The 23,926-nt window shown below is 40.1% G+C and overlaps 1 protein-coding gene across 4 annotated transcripts in view; it reads right to left on the reverse strand.

Moving 5' to 3' along the window:
* Positions 1-1,211: 1,211 nt before the first annotated feature.
* Positions 1,212-23,926, reverse strand: part of YTHDC2 (YTH N6-methyladenosine RNA binding protein C2) — a 100,098-nt gene continuing 77,383 nt past the window's right edge. For 2 of the 4 annotated variants that reach the window (XM_075179670.1, XM_075179686.1), the window contains exons 25-31: positions 23,176-23,291; positions 19,413-19,705; positions 16,354-16,537; positions 8,848-9,051; positions 6,956-7,138; positions 4,600-4,713; positions 1,212-1,504 (exon numbers count right to left, since the gene is read on the reverse strand). In XM_075179670.1, coding sequence (XP_075035771.1) covers positions 4,633-4,713; positions 6,956-7,138; positions 8,848-9,051; positions 16,354-16,537; positions 19,413-19,705; positions 23,176-23,291 — 1,061 coding nt within the window. In that variant the 3' untranslated portion in view covers positions 1,212-1,504; positions 4,600-4,632. Of the gene's footprint in view, positions 1,505-4,599; positions 4,714-6,955; positions 7,139-8,847; positions 9,052-16,353; positions 16,538-18,861; positions 18,886-19,412; positions 19,706-23,175; positions 23,292-23,926 lie in introns of those variants that run through there. The other 2 variants (XM_075179678.1, XM_075179696.1) reach the window with 2 other exon arrangements.

The raw sequence follows: 23,926 nt of genomic DNA on the forward strand, positions 1-23,926 counted from the left end.
ATCAATGGAAAACACTTACAAAAAAAAGAAAAGGTTGACATTTTCATCTCTGTCTTAGTGATTGGAGCCCACTCTGTGTTCAACTCCGCTGTGTTTCTAGCAAGGGCATAATTTATGATAGTTTATGCAACATTGACTTTCGTAGCCTGCTTCAGGCTACACAGACTGTACATAACACTATGGATTAATAAGGGACAATGCATAATATTTATTGTTTGCAGCTTAGTGAAAAGTGACTTGTCACTTAAAGCAAGGAAGAGAAGCATCAGTAAAAACAGCAGCAGTTCTAATAAAACAGTAAAAATAACTTTTTCAGCAAAATGTAATCCACACAAAATGTCTATCATCTATACAATTGTAAAGGTTATGTCCAAACATAAATTTAAATAATAATTTTGTTGATCACTCCCCATTAATATTTCACTGACATACATGCCTTAACTTCCCTTTTTAAAAAATTTTGCACTCAAAATAGTTTTACCACTGAAGTTCAGTTATCTCATTCAGACAAACACATTGTTAGATTTTCTCACACCAATGGGAAATAAAGTACTCTGAAAATCTTACAGGCACTGTGATCAAGGAGTCTGGTGATCTGCATGCCTCTGGAAAATCATGCATGCGCGACTTTCCAGTGCTTTGCTGTGACTAGTAGTTTATACTGTCAATCCTGTAATGATGATCAAAATACCTGTTAGATTCTCAGAATGGTTTGCTCTGACATGCTCTATTTGGAACAAAGTGTGAGTAGATTCTGACAATGCGCTACCTAAATGTGCAACAACTATACCTTACAGGGGCAATTATGAAAAATACATATTTTAATTAATAGAGGTTCTAAACAGGTGCATAGGCTACAGTTCTATATACAGTGTGTATGTGTGTATGTGTGTGTATATATATATATATATATATATATATATATATATATATATATATATATATATATATATATATATATATATATATATATATACACACTTCATTTTAATGCTGAACTACCATTTATTTTTAATTAATTTTTAATAATGCAATATCGAATTTTTCTTTTTTCACAAACAGCCAATTATTTAACGGAAAACCAAACCTGCTATTGTAATTTTAATTTAAGTGCAAACGATTTAGAGTCAACTGGAAAGAGGCATTCAACAAATCAACATTTAACATTCAAAACAGTGCAATTAGTTTCAGAAAAGTACAGTGTATTCAAGTGAGTAAGTTGTCTAGTGCTGGGATGGACAAGCTTTCATATTCCAACTGTTGCTGAACTACGTCTACTATAACACCCCAACAGCAGCTCGGCACCTGTTGTGCCAACGTTTGCCCATCCTGATCTAGGACAACTTCTACAGAGCTTTACTTGTGATGTAAGCCTTTCTGAATGACGCAGGTTGCTTGGATACAGTGCAGATAACGGAAATCATGAAGGGATAATCTTATTTAAACACCGGTCCCCCATCAGAGCAGACTTTGTGAATTCACAGGCATGTCAGGACAATGAAACCTGTTCAGAATAAATCAATAAAAGGAAAATGTTATTTATAAGCAATAAAAATGTATACTGAAGTCAGTTTACTCATGTGCCTAATATACATGCATCCTTTTTCCTGGCTTAATTTCATTGCCTTGGGTGTAAGTGTATCTTTCTACTCCCTTCATATAGAGATACTGTCATATAGAGATCTTGTCTTACATTTCATCATCTCTCTCCTTTCCCTCCATATTTGGATATATTTAATGTATTCTTATAGATATGAGAAGTTATTTTGTATGATTCATTTACATTTACTATTATCTAAATGCTTATACTACATGATTTTATCTAACTCTCTAATAGAGATTTTGCTGCCGTAAACAAAAGGTGCCTAGTTTATTAAGAGAAGGCAGTTTTAAAACTTATAAACTTATAGGGGGGTATTCAATTGTCGGCGGGATTGCCTTTATTTATTGGTCTTAAATCTATGGATAACATACCCTCCTCAGAAACAATAATTTACACCCAAAAAAAAATACTTAACCCATTAGTGCCAAAATAGAAATATGTGCTTGTTTGCTAGTCCTTATATAAGAAAAGCTTCCATAATCAAGCCTAGACTCCGCAATGTTCTGTCCGGTTGTACACGTTGACACAGGCATACAGCCAAGTTATATGTCATCTTCAAGGTCCTATTCTTGGGGACAGGGCTGCCCCCTCTCTCCACTGATCCGTGAGATTGTACTACAGTGGTGATAAAGAGTTTGTGAACCCTTTATAATTTTCAAAATTTCTGTAAAAATGTAACCTAAATGTGCTCACATCTCGATCTAAGTCATAAAAATAGATAAAAAGTACCCAATAAATCAAATAACACACAAACTGATATACATTTTTCACTAGTTTATTGATCAATACGATCCAGTATTAAATTTGTCAGAAAAAGTATGTGAACCCCTTAGTATTATCAATGCGGTTAAGGAGATAATTAAGAGTCAGGAGTGTCAGTCAATGTGTTGACAATCAGGTGTGAGTTTGGGTAGCACTACCAAAGACTGGTCTTCACCTCACAGGTGTGTGACTGCATGCCATGCCTCCATCAAAGGAGGTTTCTGAGGACCACAAAAAGAGAGTTGTCGAGGCTCATCAGGCTGGGAAAAGTTCCAAAATAATTTCTAAAGACCTTGGGTTTCATCAATCCACTGTTAGGCAGACTGTGTACAAATGAAGAAAATTCAACACCATTGTTACTCTCCCAATGCTAGGCATATATTATTGCGAGAAATCACAAAGAACCCCAAGGTAACGTCAAAGGATCTGCTGGCCTCTCTAATACTGGCTAATGTCAGTGTTCATGAGTCCACCATCATTACCATCACCATTTATTTATATAGCGCCACAGATTCTGCAGCGCTGTACTCTCTGTACTCTTTCACATCAGTCACTGCCCTATTGGAGCTTACAGTCTAAATTCCCTAATATACACACACAGACAGAGAGAGAGAGAGACACTAGGGTCAATTTTGATAGCAGCCAATTAACCTACCAGTATGTTTTTGGAGTGTGGGAGGAAACCGGAGCACCAGGAGGAAACCCAAGCAAACACAGGAAGAACATACAAACTCCACACAGATAAGGCCATGGTCGGGAATTTAACTCATGACCCCAGCGCTGTGAGACAGAAATGCTAACCACTCTTCCACCGTGCTGCCCCATGTGGCAAACACTGAACAAGAATAGTGTGCATGGGAGGATAGCAATGTGGTAGCCATTACTCTCCAAGAAGAACGTTGCTGCCTGTTTTTAATTCGCTAAAGACCACCTGGATGAGTCAGAAATTACCTGAAGAATGTTCTACAGACGGACGAGTCTAAAAAGACCTTAATTCTGGATTGTACCAGCAAATTCAAAGCAGAATGTCAGGACCAGAGCTTAATCCAATTAAAATGTTGCTGCAGGACATGAAGTGGGGTGTTCATGCAACACAATGTCCACCAGCATCCATAAATTTACGCAGTTTTGTAAGGAGGACAGGGACAAACTTCCTCAAGCTGATGTGCAGGTTTGATCAATACTTATCGTAAAAGTCTGATTAAAGTCATTGGTGCTCAAGGGACTGACGAGTCACACCAGTCACCGAAAGCATAGGTTCACCTACTTTTTGTGACACAGAAATTTAATGCTGGATCATTTTGATCAATAAATGAAGTAAAAAGTATATCCTTTTGTTAGTTATTTGATTTATTTATCAATTTTAAGGACTATAATGGTACAGTCCAAATCCTTCCTGTTGGGACTTCTGATTAGGGACCACTAAAACAAGAATAGAATTTAGCCAGTCAAATACTTAGCAACAAGACTAGCATTAACAGTAACCTAGATGAAACCTGATCCTCCATCTGCCTTCTCCCAAACAAAATAGAGCATACATTTAAGCAAAGGAGAGCATAAGATATTACCAAGTGGGTGGTTTCCCTAGGACTACTACAGCTCCTTCCAATAGTTCCTGTGGCCCACTAGGTTTAGCCTCCTTTTTCAGACTACGTCACCACATATCCTCCCTTGTTCATCCTACCATCAATTGGTTACTGGTGTCCTATCCACACTCTAGAATTGATATGTGCGTTATCTAATATTTCTGTGCCATTACAATATAAGGTTAATTAAAAAATAAAATAAAACCAACAAAAGTACAGTGAACAATCTGCAGTAATATAAAATTTCAGGTGCTACAGAGTACAAGAAGGTTTCTGTTCTAAAGAAAATATAACATTTCAGTACTTTACAGTAGATTTCAATAGAATTTTGTGTTAATATGGACAGAGTCATTGTGATATTACTACTAGGACAACAGAATTAGCACATTGTATTACAACGTGCTGAGAGCAGTAATGAATGTGGAATTCAGACATTTTTCTCGGAATTCCATGATCATCTATGACATCATACTTTTTACATTAAGTATTCTATCTCAGAGAATAATCTGGAGGAAAAGTAAATATTAAGGAAAGATAAAGCATGTAGTTATCATGGACATAATGCACACATATTATTTACAAGCAGAAGCCTTTCTATGAAGTAGGAGTATGTATAATAGAGAGAACCAGTGCAAGAGCGATACTCACTGAAATAAAATGGCACCTGAGTTTGGCTCCTTGTCAGTGAGAAATACTTCTATCTCCCAAGAGAACTCTGTCCCAAAGCAACAATAAGTGTTCCCCAACCTGAGGCTCCAGTTCCTAGAAAGGATCACAAAATGATTAACAAATACAATGAATTACATGCAAACCACTTCAAACTCACAAGAACAATGCAAGTAGTTATCTACTGCTAGCAACCATGTATAGTAGCAATACTAAGTTAGCTCTACTTCAATAAAATACTGTAATTCTTCCTTAGACATAAAGCATATAATTAATGTATAGTGCTTTTTGGTACATTTTGTGCTTATGTTTGCGATAGCTGCTTATTTAGATATGGGTATGTGCATTAACCGTGTATTTGCAAACCTCATTTGTGTGTATTAACTGTGTATCAGCGCTGCATATGTATGTGTATTAATTATTGTACTGGGCTACTTTATGGTTGATGTGATGCAACATGACTAACTGCCCTACAATAATGAACAAAAAGAAAATCCCCAGACACTAAGGTCCTGCCAACCTTGACCAAGAGCTACACTTGCCACTACCATTATTCATTATGTCATTGGGTGCATGGCCAGGTCTGGAAAGTTCCAAAATTATGACGACAGACAGCATACACAAGTCACCAAGCTCATAGCTTGCACAAACGGGTAACATAAAAGTATATCTTGTATATATATATATATATATATATATATGTCTCCTGTACTAGGCTCGGTTAAGAGCAGAACAATTTTGAAGTTAGTGTCTCTTTATAGCTTGGTAACTCAAGAAAATCTGAGAAATCTTCTAGCATTTCAAATGAGTGGGGGGAAAAACAGAGGAAACGTTTCAATGTTAAATGCCCTATTTCTTGAGTACTTGGGTTCTGCTACTGCAGAATGGTTCACAAATCATACCTGCTAATAAACATAGGTATAATTTATTCAGTCACTCAGAGCAAACATTCCTTTAGTAGGAATGAAATTAAAAGGAAATAAATTTGAGTCATTTTTTTATTATTATAATTATTATTATATTGGAAATGTAACATTTGCATACATATTTTCATAAGGGAAAAATGTTTATAGGAGTGGCTGTCCAGTTGGATACATCAAAAATTTGTTTAGAAGTGGGTTAAACCTTTGCCAACTAAAATACATCCCTCACAGAGACGCTGTGTGCTCTCAGATAGGGGCTTTTATGTCGTTTTTCAACCGTTCACAAGTACATTTACTGATCCACACTGGAATCACAAAGTTCAGTAGATTTCCTCCAGCCAGATTTTCTCACCTGAATGCCAAACATGCAATTACTTCTGATGAACCTAATAGAAGGGAGTTTAGGGGAAGTGTCAGCCCATGAATGTATAAGTTTAAGAACAAAATAAGAAAGTCTTCCCAAGGGAAGTCTTCATAATCATACTAACTGATAAGACTTCTAAAAAAATCATTATCTAAGTTGTTAAAAGAAAGATCTTAGCCTTAGTAGCCTACTGTGAGGCAGCCGTAACCTGGAAGTCGCAAAGCTAAGACTTATGATGCCTCTGTCCAACTATAAGTGAAACTGTGTCTTCATTTCTGAGCAGCCCCTAAAACAGTAAAAGGAGACTCTTCCATCTACACATCATTTCCCCTTGTGCAAGGTCAGACCCCTAAAATCTTGTAATAATGAAAACTGATTGTTTTGCTTTTCCTTCTTTCCACATTTCTAATTGCCTTTTTGAGATGTAGAACTGGACACATAACAATGGAAACTTTCTTCTTCTTTAGCTAAATTCTGAAAGCATACTATGATTAAAAGTGCTTAACTTGAAACATTTAAGAGGTGTTTCTCTTATGGCACTATGTATTTAACAGAGAACCAATAAAATACATTTTATCTGATGTCTGTAGTCTGCAGGGTGTTGGTACATTCTTCAGCAATGACTACAAAACATAACTACCGCCAAATGATCCAACCAAGATGAACACAGATATTGTGGGGGGTAAGAATGACCCAAGACTATTATAGAACTGTGGACACTTTCTGGTCCACATTTAGAACCACTACAGTCTCTAAAAAAAAATAAAAAAAAAATATGTTGCTCTGTATTCTCTACTAGATGCATATATGGCTAATATCTGCAACATATAAGTTTTATGATTACACAAATACCACCAATTTGGTGGCTGCTGCCTGTGTATTACCAATATCAAGAGAAAGAAACAGAAGATAATAGAAAAACTTCGCTACGAAAAAAAACCTGTACCAGAATTATTGGCTGCCATGACGCACTGTAGAACGGTCCTATTTAATTAAAAACAACGTACAGTAACTGCAGCATGAACAGTTATTTACAACATGTTAGTATTACCTGTCCATCGCGACTGATCTGCACTTTCTTATTGTCATTCCACGGGTTCAGCAAGTGGTGGGCGTACTGAAAAGGCAAACTTTCCTTCCTTATCCATTCCACTTTAAACACTCCCCCAAGACTGGTGGACCCCCAGTCTTGACTTTTCTCCCGGCCGATCTCAGAATACATTCTCGCAAAGCCCTACCACATAATAAAAAAGCGATATTTATGTTCATGCAGTGAATAAATAGGCAACTGAATGGTTATTAAAATGTGTTTCAACTGCAGTAAATAATTTGATGTTCAATGGTAATACTATGTATGCAGGATATATGCTTGCTGTAGGAAGATTTAGACCGTGATGTCATCCGAGAACCAGCAGATGAAATGTAATGTAGATATGAATAGGGTTATGCACTTCATAATAACTTTGCTACTTGCACATTAAATAACATACAACTGGGAAAACAGAGCAGGAAAAGTACTTTGGAATAAAAAGAGACCGAAATCTGGGCAGCAGCACACAATTGAGGTAATGGCTGCAAAAGCATATAAAAATACTGAATAAATTAAGAAAAGAAAAGCCGGAGGGCATAAATAAATGTGCTGCAAACATATAATATAACCAATGTATTAGTCACTTCTTGAATTTGGGGCATGGTCACTGTATGAAGGACATACGAGAATGCGAGAGGGCTCATAGGGGGAACGCCTCAATACTAAGGGATAATAAACAGTGGTCAGGTTATATGATAAATAAATAAAAAGGATTATATTTTGTTTCTTTTACTGTGTTGGAAAAAGGTGCTGCAGAGGTGGCCTAATTAATATTTATAATATATATGAGCTTCATACAAAAATTTGTCTAATGAACCTTTCATACCAAGGATCATATAGAGTAAACGTCATCAACTGTGAATGGAAGATGGTTTAACCACAGTCGCAGATGCACTTTACCAAAAGAGATTAGATCCACTGGCGTTTTTAAATTATATATATATATATATATATATATAAACAAACATGCACATAAAAAGGGGTATGACCCTTGAAACCATTGCTTCTAGTGTTACAACGCTCGCTGGTAAATGCTTTGGTGATTCATATAATGATTTCTCTTTACATTAGAATAGTTAAAAAATGAAAAGGAAATGCCAGTGGGTATGTGGCACAAGAATAGTTAATCAATTACTACAGATGGTAATTAACATAATTAAAAAATGGACTGAATGCCTTTCTTGCATGAAATGGAATCCAGAGCTATAATTACTAGACAATATGGGGGTGGTTGATCCAGAAAATGTATCAGATTGAAATTTTTGGGGGTCATGAAGGATTTTCTTTTTCACCTTGAGAGACTAGCTTGGCAACTATCACAATGTCTGTTTTTTATTTTGTCTTCCTCTAGGTCAACATAATTCTAATTTATGAAGGAGACCCATTAATTTAAACCTTTCTTTCTTTTTTTTGTTAAACAGCAACCATATACATATGTATAAGGTAATCTTACCATCTGAGTGTGTTTTATGTTCACTGACAAATATGCATTATGTCACTGAACACTTTGAAAATCAGTCAGGTGACATTACCGCTAACCAAATGTAAGGCTATAGGTTACAGACGTACATCACCTATTCTCCACTTAAGAGAAGACATCACCGTTCACCAAATAGAAGGCTATTGGTTATAAAATTGACATTGCTACTCGACGCACCAGTGATCACATCACTTCTCAGAAAACATATGGATGTATTTTGCTAAATATTTTACATGTATTCGTGACAAGTAAATATTTTTATGGTCATGAAACACAAACACAGATAAGTTTAACTAATTGAGTGAAGCTAAATATCAGCATAATCTAATACAAAACTGTTAATTCTCTTTATAATTCCGTAAATTGTTTTCACCTGAAAGTGTCCTGATCCCTGCACAGAAAATACCAGATACACAGTACTACTCTCCCAGAATGCTCTGTTCAATTTCCGCTCATTACTTTGAGTGGTGGACCAGATTCCTTTCTGCTGGGAGATCTCAAGGTTTCTCAGGTTGCTACTCTTCATTATAAAATAACGCACTGATGAATTTGGTCGCGGAGATGGAGATTCTGAGCCCTAAAAGTCAACAAAATAAAATAAAATTACAACAAATACCTTTTATTTGCCATTTACTGAAAATATTACCAGTAACAAAGGCAAGTGTTGCTCGATCATCAAAATAACTCCACATTTCATAATTTAATAAAATGTGCTGGAACCCCTCCCCCCTTTTCAGTGACAAATCCACCAGACCACAATCAAAACAACTCCCATTACATCTACCAAGAAGCAGTGTACTTCAAATATGTGATATTTGTACTTACATAAAATCCTTTTCTCTAAATCCAATGGGGGACACTAGAGACTGTGGGATATGGATTGTGGTAACTGGAGCATTGGGCACTTTCAATTTTAGTGCTAAATATGAAGGTTCTCCCCTCTATACACAATGGCTACTTTCAATACATTAGTACTTGTCTAACAAAGCTCCAAAGGACAGAAAAATGGTACAGAACCAGAGGAAGAAGAGGAAACAACATCCTTCCATGAAAACGAACAAGGACAGCAGTGAGAGAACCAGAATGGGAAAAAAAAAACTATGGAGCATTAAGGTCAGTGTCCCCCACTGGATTTAGAGACAAGGATTTAACATAAGAATAGAAATTCCATTTTCTATGACAGACATGGGGGGCACTGTGGTGATGCTTAAAAGCTGTCCCATATGGGAGGGTAAGCTCAAAAGTTGTCATGCGCAGCACTTTAAGTTCAAATCTGGAATCTTTGGATGCAAAGTATTAAACCTGTAGAATTTTGTGAAGGTATGCTAGACGAATACCAGGTGGCCACCGACACAGCTGTTCAGAGGAGGCCCTGTGAAGTGCCGCCCAAGAGGCACCCACTGATCTAGTGGAATGCTGCTTCATATTTTTAGGGATAGGCTGCAAACTCCAATGTAGGCCTGGCAAATTACCAAAGTAATCCACCTGGAAATGTTTTGTTTAGAGGCTGGCTAGCCTCTCTTTGAACGTAATAAAGGCAAAACTGTGACTACACCTTGGGTTGAAACAAAGGTTTGGTTCTAACTAAAGCATTGTCCTCTTGAAAAATGAGGGATGAGACCTAGAAGACAAAGCCCCCAGTTTTTCCAGGTCAGGAATTTCAGCTACACAAAACCCATTGGTTGAAAGTGAGGTTGCTGCAAGGCAGTTACCACCAAATCCAGATCCCACAGACCCACTGGAGGGGTATAAGGAGACTGAACATGCATCACTCCCTGTAAGAAAGTATGTACCTCAGGAAAAAGAGCCAGTTTTCTTTGAAAGGAAACCGAACAAGCTGAAATCTGGACCTTCAACAAGCTGAGTTTCAACCCCTTTCTAGACAATCTTACAGAAATTGCAGTAAGTGGTTCAATCTAAAAGAAGAGGTAGGAAACCCCTTCAATTCGCACCAGGAGATGTAGATCTTCCAAACCCTGTGGTAATTCTTGGCCAACACAGGCTCATAAACCCTGATCACAGCTTGCATCACCCCATCAGAAAATCCGTTGGATATAAAGACTATGGCTTCAACAGCCATCCCATTAAAACCATCAGTGTTTAACTCTGGTGGAGGAAGGGACCCCAGCTTAACAGATCTGGTTGTAGCATAGGCGCCATGCCAGACCATCTGCCTTGCTGAGGAGGTCAGAGTGCCACAACTTTTTTGGCCATTCCTATGCCACAAGAATCACAGGAACTCCATCTCTATCTTTTTTTTTAGGAAGCATAGCTATCTGTGAGAACAGGTGAACGATATGGAAGGTCAAAAGAGCAGAAATGGTGTCCTGGAGCAGCAGGAGTGCTCCACCATATGGCTCAAATGAAACACCATCATGTGGACGTCTGGTTGACCCCACCTTCGCATCAGCTGCTGGAGTATCACCGGGTGAAGAGACCATACCCTGGGATGAAGGGCCTATCTCTGTCACGACTCGGAGTCAATTACTGGATCCCTTGTCTCTGCCAAGGTAGAACCCGCCCAGGAGCGCAGAGTCTAACGGGTAGGAGGTATTCACCAGTGACCCCCGCAAGGGGATATGGACTTTGCCGTTCCAGTCCCGCAGGTTGCGGTCTCCCAAACGGGTGCTGACAGAGTGGTAGTGGAGCTTAACACAATGGATAATATAATAATACAGAATCCAAACACTGGCTAAGAGTTTTTGAATCACAAGTAATAATAGTGCAGAGATATAGTGGCTGAGATATAGCAGGAACTGCAGGACACGGACAGAACAGGATGACAAACGATAATTCAAGGTAGCGGCAAACACAGGACTCACGGCAACTGGATCAGGCTGAAGGGATGGAACACCACACCCGTCTTCATTTAGGAAACTCTTAGCAAATGCAGGGAGTGAATAGAGCAACAGTTCAACTCTGGATATGATTGATATGGAACTAGCTATCCAAGTTGGTAACTCACAGCAACGAAGACAAATCACTGATACAGCAATGGTTCAAATGGAGGTAGTAGAAGTTTAGGACTAGGCTGATCCACAGATGTAACTCAGTACAAGGAAACAGAATCACTGACACAGCAACAGTTCAAACAACGAAGATCATAGTATAGAACTAGCCGATCCAAACATAATGATTCATAGCAACTGATGAGTACAGGTACAGCGGTAGTCCAATAATATAATAACAAGGAAATAGAACTTAGCTGATCTGTAGGTAGCGATAAAATGTAGCAGGTAAGTTACTGGCATAGCGGTAGTTCCCATGTAGATAGACAGAGACGTTGACTCGTTGATCCACAGATAGTAATCCCAAGCAGCAAAGATGAATATGGGTATGACAAACAATTCATACTTAGAGGTAGCGGAGAAGTGGAGTAGAGCTGTGCGTGGAACTACAAATGACAGGTAGTTCGACAGTAGTCCCAATAGCGAAGCAATAACGATGTTGAGACAGCCGGACAGGAATGAGGGAGTTCAGCCAGAGCAATGAGTACAGGTGTATTAGGCAGTTTGTAATAGCAGTCCACCACGCTGGAGTAGTAAAGAGTAAAGTTCAGCTGAGCAGTGCGTGGAAGTACAAGTGACCGGCAGCTCAGCAGCAGTCCCAGTAGCGAGGCAATAGCGGTGTTGAGTCAGCTGGACAGGAGTAGAGGAACTGAGCAATAGCAATGAAGAGTCCAGGTGCGCCAAACAGTAACCGCGAGGTACAGCTGGTTCCAAGCATACAGCGGACAACAGGTAAGAAAAACCTGAGGAAGCCGGGTTCTAGTAATGAGTGAGTAACACGAAGAACAGACAAAGAACAGAGGAGCATGGGAAGTTTAAATAGTGCTCCAAAATACCAGAACCAATGAGAACAGGTAGGAGATCCAAACAAGGTAACAAGGAGCACATGTGCAGGAATGATGTCTCAGAACAAAGTAGTAGATCTAATCACCGCTAACAAGAGGAAGGAAACAGCGCCTGTACCTGTTTATGGGAGCAGTGTGTGACAATCTCCCAGTTCTCTACCCCTGGGATGAAGACTGCCGATGCATACTGTTCAACCAAAAAGAAAATCTTAGCAGTCTCCCTCATGGCTAGTGCACTAATGGTGCCCCTAGTGATTTCTGTATGCCACATAAATGCGTTGTCGAATTGTACCTTTATGTCCCTTCAATTCAGAAACTGTTGGAGCTCAATCCTCTCAACGATTCAATCGCAAGCCAACACACTAAAGTTTGGACTTCTCTCAGTGTTGGCCACAGTCCCCAACCTTGGAGACTGACATCAGCAGTCATCAAGGTTTAGTCCCAGATAGTGAACAGTCGACCCTTGATGAGCAAGCTAACAGGGACCTCACTAGTCCCTGTAGCAATAGGATCTTATCCTATGGCAGAAACACTTGTTACTGTTGCGTGTTAAAAAGAAGCCAGAAGAAGATCATGCTTTGGGAACAGCTCAGGTTGGACTTCTTGAAGTTGATAATACAACTGTGTGGTGCTAACACCAGGGTCGTGACTTCAACACGGGACAGAAGCAAGAACAGGGATCTCGCCTTGATCAGCAGATCGCTGAGGTACGGAGTGACCGTCATCCCTATGGATCTGAAAAGGAATGCCATGATCTTGATGAACACCCTCTGTGCTGTTGCCAGGAAACAGGGTAGGGCCTGAATCAGGTAATGGTGAGTTTCAGCAAATCTGAACAGTATTAATGACCTTCCCATATTGGAACATGCAGATGTGTGTCTTTGATGTCCATGGACACCATGAACTTGTCCCGTTCCATACTGACCCTAGGGACTCCACCTTGAATCTGTCCACCCTCAACTACATGTTTAGGGTTTTCAGGTTCAGAATAGGTCGGAAGGAGCCATTTGCTTTTTTGACCAGGAAGACGTTTGAGTAAAAATCCAAACCCCTTTTTTTCTTTCAGAACGGGAATAAATATCTCTGCAGAAATGAGGAATTGATTGGCCTCTTGATGGGTCACTCACTTTGCACGGCTTCATGGAAGACTCATGGTGAAGAAGCGCCTGGGAGGAGATGCCTGGAGATCTATTATGTATCCCTGGCTGATGATGCCTCTAACCCAGGAGTCTCTAGAGGAATAGAACCACTGGTGCCCGAAGAGAAGCAGATGGGATCTCACCACGGGAGTCCACATGTGGGCAACTTGCCCATAAGGCGGATTTCTTGTGAGGGGTCTTAGATGCTGGAAGTCTTGCCTTCTGGGCCTGGATTCTCTCCTTCATCCCTCCTCGGCTAGGTGAGGTCTGACCTCTAACCTTCTCACAGGGACTCGAGAAATGAAACCTAGGCTCCCACGGCCTCATTGACCCATTCAGAAGCCAAAATGGGTCTAAGGGGAAGCTCCTGCCGCTGTATAAACTGTTTTAAGAGTGGCTTTGATTTTCCTATCAGTGCTGTCCTCTAAAGTTGGCAACATTAAGTAAATGAATGGTGGTCGCCTTGGATAGGCGGGCTATGGGAGCATCCACTTTCCATTTTCATATATCCCCACTAAGGAAAGGATAAAGGGACTACTGTCTGCAAGAGATCTGAAACTTACAGTTTCGTCTAGCCCATGCCAGGTCCTCCAGTAGTGCAGCCTGTTTCTAGGAACAGCCTGTTTATTTTTCCTCTTGAAAAATGACGAGTCTGAAATCTCCGATTCCACAATGTCCTGATCTCAATACCTCAACTAAACCACTGAACAGAGTCCAAGCTGGCTGATCAGGCACCAAAAGGGCAGAACCCAAATGTTCCAGGAGGATTTGCTCAGGAGAGAGACTAGTGTGCCCAAGGCCAGCAAAGAAGGGGCTTTGGATAAGCCCACCAAAAGAAGGCCACACCAGGGAGGAGGTGTTGGTGTGGTCTTAAATCTCTCCTCCCCCAGGGTTCCAGCCACACAGTGCCTAGTGTGCGGCTGCCAGGAGAATTAGCCCCCATCTGACACTACCTCCCCTTCGAAAAAAGCAAATCCATCTCGCTCTAAGGTGAGGACTTCCTCATCATTTGTACCGAAGAATTATTTATAATTATGTAGGAAATACAAAATGAGGGGGTAATCTCACAACCGAGGTTAATATCAAGAGAAAAATGGTGAAAAGAATCAACTAGGAGAGATTGTTAACTGAGTCACTCCAGTCCCTTGAAAAATATTTAAAAACAAATTTTATTGAAAATCATCTATAAAATTGAATATACCAGAAAACATCACAGTCGGCGAATATTAAAATAAAGAGGTGATGAAAAATAAAGAGGTGATGAAAAATAAAGATAAGTGATAGAAATGGTTAAAAATACCCTTCCGGGAAGCCGGTGGTCACAAAATTGTGACACTTATAATTAACTGGGAATAATACCCATAATTATGGACATTGTATCAATGAGATTCAAAATAACACGGTTTATTGAGATTTAATTATATTCCCTATATTCATCGATACATAGTGTGTCACATATAGCCAGCAAGTGTGTCCACTCTAAATGGAATAACCGTAGTGTAAGAATGCACTTGTAGGGGTTATAATTATCAAAACCACTCAGGTATGATAGTCTGACATAGACATACAAAGGAACTTAAATAAGTGTATGTATAGTTCCAAAAAATCAGGATTGGTACTCTAACCTAGTATCCTGTCATGCAATGTGTGAAAGAGAGGGGTTAACTTTGTCATAACCACAGAGGATTTCCTTCTAACACATATGTGCTGTATTAGGGATTGAGTCAGTTCTGCCTATAATCATACGGATAGTAAAGATCTGACTAGCGATATTAAGGGACCTCCGGTCTCCTCCTGTTTGTCAGACAGTATTGCCCTGGTGTTAAAACCCTAAACAAAGCGCACTGCAAAGTTCAAAATTAATTACAACATTAGATAGAGTGTGACACGATCGCGGCTAACTCCGCTGACCGGCTTCACACTTCCGGGTGTGTGACATCACGGTTATTCAATTTAGAGTGGACACACTTGCTGGCTATATGTGACACACTATGTATCGATGAATATAGGGAATATAATTAAATCTCAATAAACCGTGTTATTTTGAATCTCATTGATACAATGTCCATAATTATGGGTATTATTCCCAGTTAATTATAAGTGTCACAATTTTGTGACCACCGGCTTCCGGGAAGGGTATTTTTAACCATTTCTATCACTTATCTTTATTTTTCATCACCTCTTTATTTTAATATTCGCCGACTGTGATGTTATCTGGTATATTCAATTTTATAGATGATTTTCAATAAAATTTGTTTTTAAATATTTTTCAAGGGACTGGAGTGCCTCAGTTAACAATCTCTCCTAGGTGATTCTTTTCACCATTTTTCTCTTGATACTACCTCCCCTTCCCAAGGAGGTGGGGGAATACAGTGACTTCTAGCCAGATCACGTGTCCGAAAGTAATGGGTGCATGGGGATCTTAGGCACTACCTGCGGTGGTGCCCCCCCATCCCCCAGAGTCTATCCCTCGGGTTGGAGCGGGCTGTCAGCGGCAGGAGCCCCACCCATCACCTCCACAGCACATGCCAGGTAACCCCAGCTGAGAGATACCTTGCACAGATGAAAAGGTCATCAGACAAAAAAAATGCACAAAACAAATTAAATACATGTAAAACTTAATAAAGGTGCTGAGGCTGCCATAGGCTCTGATGGGCACTAAATAAGACTGAAAGATTAAAAGTAGCTAATGGGGTATCGATGGGGAGGAGCTTCAATTTTAGCACTACATTAGAAAGTGCCATAGGTTTCAGATACCAAAGTCTATAACCCCACGGTCTCCAGTGTCCCACAGAGAAATCTTGTATGCACTTTCAATTAACAACATGGTTAAAAAACATTTTTCTGTTCACCAGGAAGGTTAATACCAATATTTTCAGTAACTTACAGATGATACCTTGAGTGAAGCAGGTGGAGAAGGACTTGTACAGGGACTAAGGTAGCTACTGTTTTCAGAAACTTTCACAGCTGATTGATCCATTTTATCTTCAAGCCGTTTTGGGTGTAAAATTCCCCTCTCTTTATATTTGGGCTGCTGAGAAAAAGCTGTGGATGGAGCTTTCAAACTTGTTCTGCAGAACAGAAAAACAAAACAAAAAAAAAACTAACATCTAACTACAATGCAATTAGATTTTACACTCAGAGATCCCAGCCATACATGTACTGAACATTTTGCATCAACTCTTTAAGTAAAAGTGAAATGTAGAAATGTGAAGGCCACACAGCAGGTATGTTTATAAATGTCATGATGGAGAAGAGGAGATTGTGCTCCCCAATTGCAGTCCTCATGAATTACTTTTCATTTGGTTCCTGGCCCCACATTCTTTACAATCAGTAAAATGTTAAAAGGTAAGCACTCTCTCCAATAGCACTGCAGCTCCTATATTAGATGGCAAAGATAAAGGCAGAAAAGGGAACGCAAATAGCTGCGGAAAAACATAGATCAAAAGTGGCAATGTTGACACTCCTTTGCAATTGTAAGCAGTCCAGCACGTGTGTCCAGTAAACCTCTCCCTCAACCTCACTACCGCTTACCCTACCTCTCGATGTCTCCGTGAGGCCAGGAGGTGATGTGTCCAGGTTGTTCCTCCGGAGCTTAGCAGCGTACACATCTCCTGTATGTTTGTGCAGCTTCTCTCGGCGGTGGCTCCTGTTAATATGATGTGCTGGATAGGTCAAAAAGATGGTCAGTTCAACGCGTTTCATCCACTGGGGACTTTGTCAAGAATACTGCTGCATTGTTAGAAGGGCTTTATATTCATTCTTCTTAATTATTTAATTGCTTGATTAAAATAACTATTAAACTTGTGGAGATAAAACTCAAATGGTAATGTTGTCATATATCGGACACAAACCACTGAAAAGTGAAATATATAGTTATAAAAAGAGGAAAAAAAGGTAAAAAAAGATAAAGAGAAATATAAAAGGCGAAATATAAAAAAAGAGAAAATTTTTAAAAAAAAATCAAAAACCACCACTTTGTTGAATGAAATGTAAACTTATTCAGTATATCAATCTAAAAGGGTTGCAATACTAACCCCATAAAGCCCTTTTAACAATGCAGCAGTATTCTTGACAAAGTCCCCAGTGGATGAAATGCGTTGAACTGACTGCATCTTTTTGACCTATCCAGCACATAATAGTAACAGGAACCACCGCCGAGAGAAGCTGCACAAACATCGTCGCAAACATACAAGAGATGTGTGCGCTGTTAAGCTCCGGAGGAACAACTTGGACACATCACTTCCTGGCCTCACGGAGACATTGAGAGGTAGGGTAAGCGGTAGCGAGGTAGAGGGAGAGGTTTACTGGACACACGTGCTGGACTGCTCATAATTGCAAAGGAGTGTAAACATTGCCACTATTGATCTATGTTTTTCTCTCCTTTGTTTGTCATTATATCCGCAGCTATTTGCGCTCCTTTTTCTGCCTTTATCTTTACAATCAGTGTTCAAAACTGAACACGGTTTGTAAAGTGTGACAGTACCCGAGAGCTACTGAATTGCCACAGGAAAGTGATGTGGTCGGCAGGACTGGCTCCTTGCTTGGATTAGCTGAATCACCTATTCCAAGCAAAGCATTACTATTAGATCCATGCTAACATGAAAATAAGTTTTAAAACAAAACCAAGATAAGAACATATATCTGTCCATACAACCCACTAAGACCTTGATTAAAAGGTATATTTATTTTATATCCGTGTACTTGAGAGAATTAAACAAATACATATCAGGGTAATTTTCTTGGATTGCTCTGAATAAGTAATAATAATAATAGGTAAGAATACTAAAAGAAACCTCCTATAAAATAAAATGATATCTATCTATCTCTATCGTAGAGCGGTACACCCCAATTGATTCTGAAGCAGTTTAGCAGTGTAATTATAACAGATTACCTCTAATCCATCTCAACAACCACATCACTTTTATGTGGTCTTTTTCAGGATAGATAAAGGTTCCTTTTGGATGCAATCTATTTTATTATGTAAGGCAAACAGTATAAAAAGAAAGCATACAGACAGTGTTCTTATTTATGCCCATGATTGCTTTCATGAAAATAGTTCAACAAGAGAAATTGGCACCAAAGCTTAACCAGTCATACAGGTATGTGTAGATAAGGGCACTCTAAGCAAGGGTAGAGATTTAATATCCAAATATGGATTTAATGTAACTATGATCGCAAGCAGCAGATGTGATGGGTGCAATATATCTTCTATTTTTGGTACTGTATGTAGGGAAGACCTCATCCAAGTACATTTCTCTTGTACACAACACTGTATGCTATTTCAGGTTGCTAAATGCACTCTAACTTCAAGCATTACCTTTATTTGATAAATATTATAAATGAAACATGAAATTGACATTTAATGCAAATATAAGTGCAAAATATTGCTTACCAGTGTTCCAGCAATCCACACGATCTGGAAGGAACACCAAAATCTGCTGCGGTCAGGGTAGGCTGTGTTATCTATGGATGCACAGCCTTATCAAAAAAAGAGTTGTCTCAGTAAGAAAAAGTAGAGTCCCCTGGTGTCTGCATTGGTCTGGGAATAGTTTCTACACTTCTACCGAAGCAGCCTTATTTTATAGAGGAAAGCCTCAACACACCGCAGCAGACGTAAGGGGGTACCACACCAGGTCAAGTGGATCTGCATGGCACTGGTAAGTAATATTTTGCATTTATGTTTAAACTCGTTAAATTGAATTTTCAGGTTTTACAGAGGAATGTATTTTTTTTTATTTTCTCTGTATAGACATTGCAGAAACCTGTCTCCTCTTTAGCTTCTCTTCATTTTGGTTATGATTATTTTCTAATTCTTCAAATCAGGTCAAAATATCAAACTAACCTAATGTTCCCTCTTAAATTTCGAAGTAGCAATAATTTTGAAAGTGATTAGAAATGCATGTAAATGGGAAAAAAAATTCTAGTGTCACCGGTGTACAATACCTGTCTAAACTGCTAAAGTCATCCGAGAAGTCTGCTTCTGCTGAACTCTTGCGACAATTGTTTGTTCTCCAGGAAGAGGACACTGGAAGCTCTTCGGAAGACATTGGTCTTGGTCTTTGTCCAATTCCAGAAGGCTGCTGTAAACCTGCACACTGCTCTTCCGTGCTCAAAACAGCTATAACTGCCCGGATGGTGGCCTCATCCGCTTGTGACCAAGGTTTAGAGGGTGCCTTCATTCTTCTCAGAAACAAACTGTGCCATTTTTGCCTCAGTTGTATTAATAGACCAGCAGCCTAGAAAATGAACAGCAGATGAAGCTTGCTCATAACACGGTCACATTTACAGATAAAAGAATTTCTGTACGCAACGTAAAATCTATTTATATTAACCCATTTGGGGTACACTGCTGACCATGGGGTATAGAGGGCGCTGTGCTGGGAGTAAGCAACTAAATTCTAACAACCTGACTGGCCTGCTCTCTTCCCTCTATGCCCCCTGGACATAGAGGGCAGAGAGCATAGAGGACATAGTTTATTTAACTAGCAAACCCCTAAAGGACAGGACTAAAGTCACATTTAAATAAAACATGTAACCAAAAACTGTCAGAACAAAAGGATGGGAGCGCAGTGTCTCCCAAATGGGTTAAGAGAAACGTATTTTATGGCGAGTATAAAAATCCACTTTCTTTTCTTGTACAGCCATTTGGGGGACACTGCTGACCATGGGGATGTTCCAAAGCTTGCCCTATGGGTGGATGGCTGCGTGCAAAACTTTTCGGCCAAAGCTAGTGTCTTTGAAGACAAAGATATTGCAGCAGTAGAATCTGGTGAATATGTGGACGGAAGACTAGGTAGCTGTCTGACACGATTGATTGACTCTATTTTGTGCCGCCCTAGAGGCACTGGCTGACCTGGCAGAGTGAGCCATAATCTTCTCTGGAACTGGAGAACCCTCTGAGATATAAGCCTGACAAATGGTAGTCTTAATTCATCTGGCAACTGTCTGTTTCGTTGACAGCCATCCTCACTTGTGAGCGTGGTGCAATGCCAGAAGACTATCACTTTTATGCACGGATGCCATGTGATCCACATATTCGCAAAACTCGAACCATATCCAACATAAAGCATGTCCTGCAAGACAAGGCCGTCAACTCATAACGTCTCGAAAATTATATTGCGAGTATAAAAGGGATCATCCAGTTCAGCACCTTTAATGGAACAGATTCTAAAGGTTCAAACTGTGACTTCTGCAACGCTGAAAGAACCCACAGCACTACTGGCAGAACAAAAAGGTGGTTGGACGTGAAAGTCCCCAGAAGAAAGATGTGTACCTCCGGCACCACAGTCAGTCGCCTTTGGACCTGAACCTGATCGTGCAGAGGAGTCAAACGCAGGCCCTTGTCCAGGCCATACACCAGCCTATGTAGAACTTCCAGACCTGCTGATAATTCTTAGAACTTGCCGGTTTCCTGGCCTTAATCATTGTATGGATGAACGTGTCAGAGAAACCTTCTCTGTGGAGAATCACGGCTTCAGCTGCCAGGCTGTCCAAGCCAGCCCTATTAAGTTCTGATGAAAGAACAGACCCTGGCTCAATAGATCCTCACTGAGAGGAAGTCTCCAGGGCGGTTCCATCGCTATGCCAAGATCAGCATACCAGGATCTTCTCAGCCATTCTGGTGCCAGCAGAAATACTTGTGCCCCCTCCCTCTTGGCCTGCTTTAGCACCCGAGGTAACATAGGAATCGGAGGAAAGCTATATATCAGCTACTAATTCCAGAGAACAGTCATGACTAGGAATGCATGCGGTTCCTTGGTACTGGCACAATAATGGGCCACCTTGTGGTTCAGCCGACAGGCCATCATGTCGACCTCCAGCTGACCCCACCTGTCCACAATCTTGCCGAACACCTCTCATTTTTAAGGGCCATGAATGAAAGGGAGCAAACTTCCGCCCCATAAGTTTCATGCACTAAAGATTGGAAAAGTGCTTGAGGTTTTCACCTGTTTTTGGATGGCCAGAATCTTGTCCTGGGGCAAAAACACCCTCTAACACCTGGTGTCGAACAGGAGACTCAGGAAAAGCATGTGCTGGATCGAGACAAAGTTGGACCTTTTTTCTAATTTATGACCAAACCATGCGACTGCAGCATTTCCGCTGTCAAGTATAAGTGAGACAGAAGAAGGGGAGCATCATCGAGGTACGGCAGAACCATCTCCGCCTTTCTGACGTCGGAGGGCTGCCAAGACTGCTTTGTAAATACTCTCAGTGCTGTTGCCAGAAAGAAAGGGTAGGGCGTGGAACTGGGACACGTCCACCGCAAACTATAGACACAAGTTAGAAAAAAATACTCCGCCAGTAAAGAAAAGAGTACAGTAGTAATAACAGTGTGACACATACACATAGTTAACTCAGTCACAATACCACACAGCAGATATAAAACTTACCCCTAGGTAACAAAAGTGACCAGGTACCGTAGAGTCAAGGGAGCAGTCTGAAATGGTGGGCTTTTTCTCACAGAGAAAACCATGGGAAGAGGGGAGGTGCCACCCACTCTGAACAAGCAACTTCTCCTCTACTGCATGTCTCAACATGACAGCTCTTTCGGTGCCAAAAGACCCTGGTGGGAGCTGTCATAGCTACAGCCCACTACTGGACTTATCTCCCCCTGCTACCAGTCGTTCCACCGCTGTCTGGTCCTCAGTAGCCAGAGGGAAAAGACTGCCGACAGCACAGTTTCTACCGCGCTTGGGGGAGACTGGAACTGTATGCCGTGACTCCAGGCGCAGTCCATCGTTGCCCTTGTGCGGCTTCTGGGTCTACGGTCTCTGTGTCCTGCGACTAGGTGACCCTTCTGCCGGGAGCCCAGTGTTGGAGAGCGGGTGGTGGAAAGGTGCGCCAATGGCGCCCTCCTCTCTCCCATCAGCGGTGTTCACTTCCGTGAACGCTGCTAGTTGTAAAACTAAAATGAAAATAAATTAAAAGGAAATAAGAACTAAATTATAAAAGAGCCCTCCTCCGTAGGCACTTGTATTATATGGATTGTCCTCTCTACAGGGGACATACAGGAGAGAAAGCAGGCCAGGCAGGTTGTTAGAATTTAGTGACTTACTCCAAGCACAGCGCCCTCTATACCCCATGATCAGCAGTGTCACTCAAATGGCTGTGCAAGAGAAAACGGAACTGAAAAACTATTTTCAGTTGCAGTACTTAACCAAGCTATAATACAGTTATCATACACACATGATGCCAATATATATGTAAACTCCTGTAAATAATAGATGTATAACCCATTAGTTCTTATGTAATCGCTTATAATGATGAATTCTAAAGTCATTACTTCATTGTTTTTGAGAAAAAAAGATTGTTTATAAGGAATAATTATACTGTATATTAATTATACTGTATATTATAAAGATTATATTATAAAGATCATTGAAAGTCACCCACCCCCCCTGGTATCTGTGACCTTATTATTACATGGTCCTAGAACTTCATGGAAATGTACAATAACCTTTCCCATATATAATGACTTGGCCAGCAAGACAGGCATGTGTATTGAAAGTTGCATCCTTAAAGCACAGATGTGGAAAACTGCTAATGACCTTTACATTTCAAGCTTCCATCTTTATAGGCTCACTGGAAAGGTCAGGATTTATAAAATTAAAAAAAGCCTTTCGGTGATAAGAATGCAAAATGCAATACTAAAATTGGCCATAAGGTGTCAGCATATCTAAATAAATGTGCGCTCTAATATTATTACCTCAGGGTCAAGCTTAAAATGTAACCACTCATCTAGCTTTAGTGTTGCCAACATAGCTGTGGTCCTGTCCTCCATCTCACTGTCACTGCTGTCATTAGGAACACCTTCCAGTGAAGCTGCAATAAACAGGTTGAAAAAGAGCAATTTCTTAGCAGACTGATGGGGATTTTCATAAACAGCAGAACCACCATAACAGATACATAATAAAAATCGACACCCAATTTATCAAACGTTTGACTGCCAGGAAACCCTGAGGACTGTGGTGTGCCAGTGTGTGTGCTTGGCACTTATTTCACAAAAAGGGTGTCCTGTGCCAATGAAAGAACTATAAAGCACTGAAGTCAAAACATGTTTAATCCTCTGTCCTAAACATTATCAAAATAATTCTGCACACGTTATACTGCATTTATGGGTAACTCTTAAAGGGGAAGGAAAACATTACATATATTACTCCAAACACAGAAAATGGTGCTCTTAAAAAGTTTATGCTAACGTGCTACACAAATATTGTGGAACAGAGAAAAAGCACCCAACAATGAACATTAATTATAATACCAGAGAGAACACAGTGCAAAAATCACACATGGTAAGTTGCATCATGGTTGTAATAGCTTTTTTTTCAGGGTTTACGATCCTTATATTACAGCGCTATTTATGTATGATGATGTCAGCCCAGGAAACTTGCGCATATTTTGTCACATTTTTGAGACCATCCTCTGTGGTTATCAGAATTACAATTCAAATAAAGTGC

This window comes from Mixophyes fleayi, chromosome 1 (genome assembly GCF_038048845.1).
Source record: "Mixophyes fleayi isolate aMixFle1 chromosome 1, aMixFle1.hap1, whole genome shotgun sequence".
NCBI lineage: Eukaryota > Metazoa > Chordata > Amphibia > Anura > Limnodynastidae > Mixophyes > Mixophyes fleayi.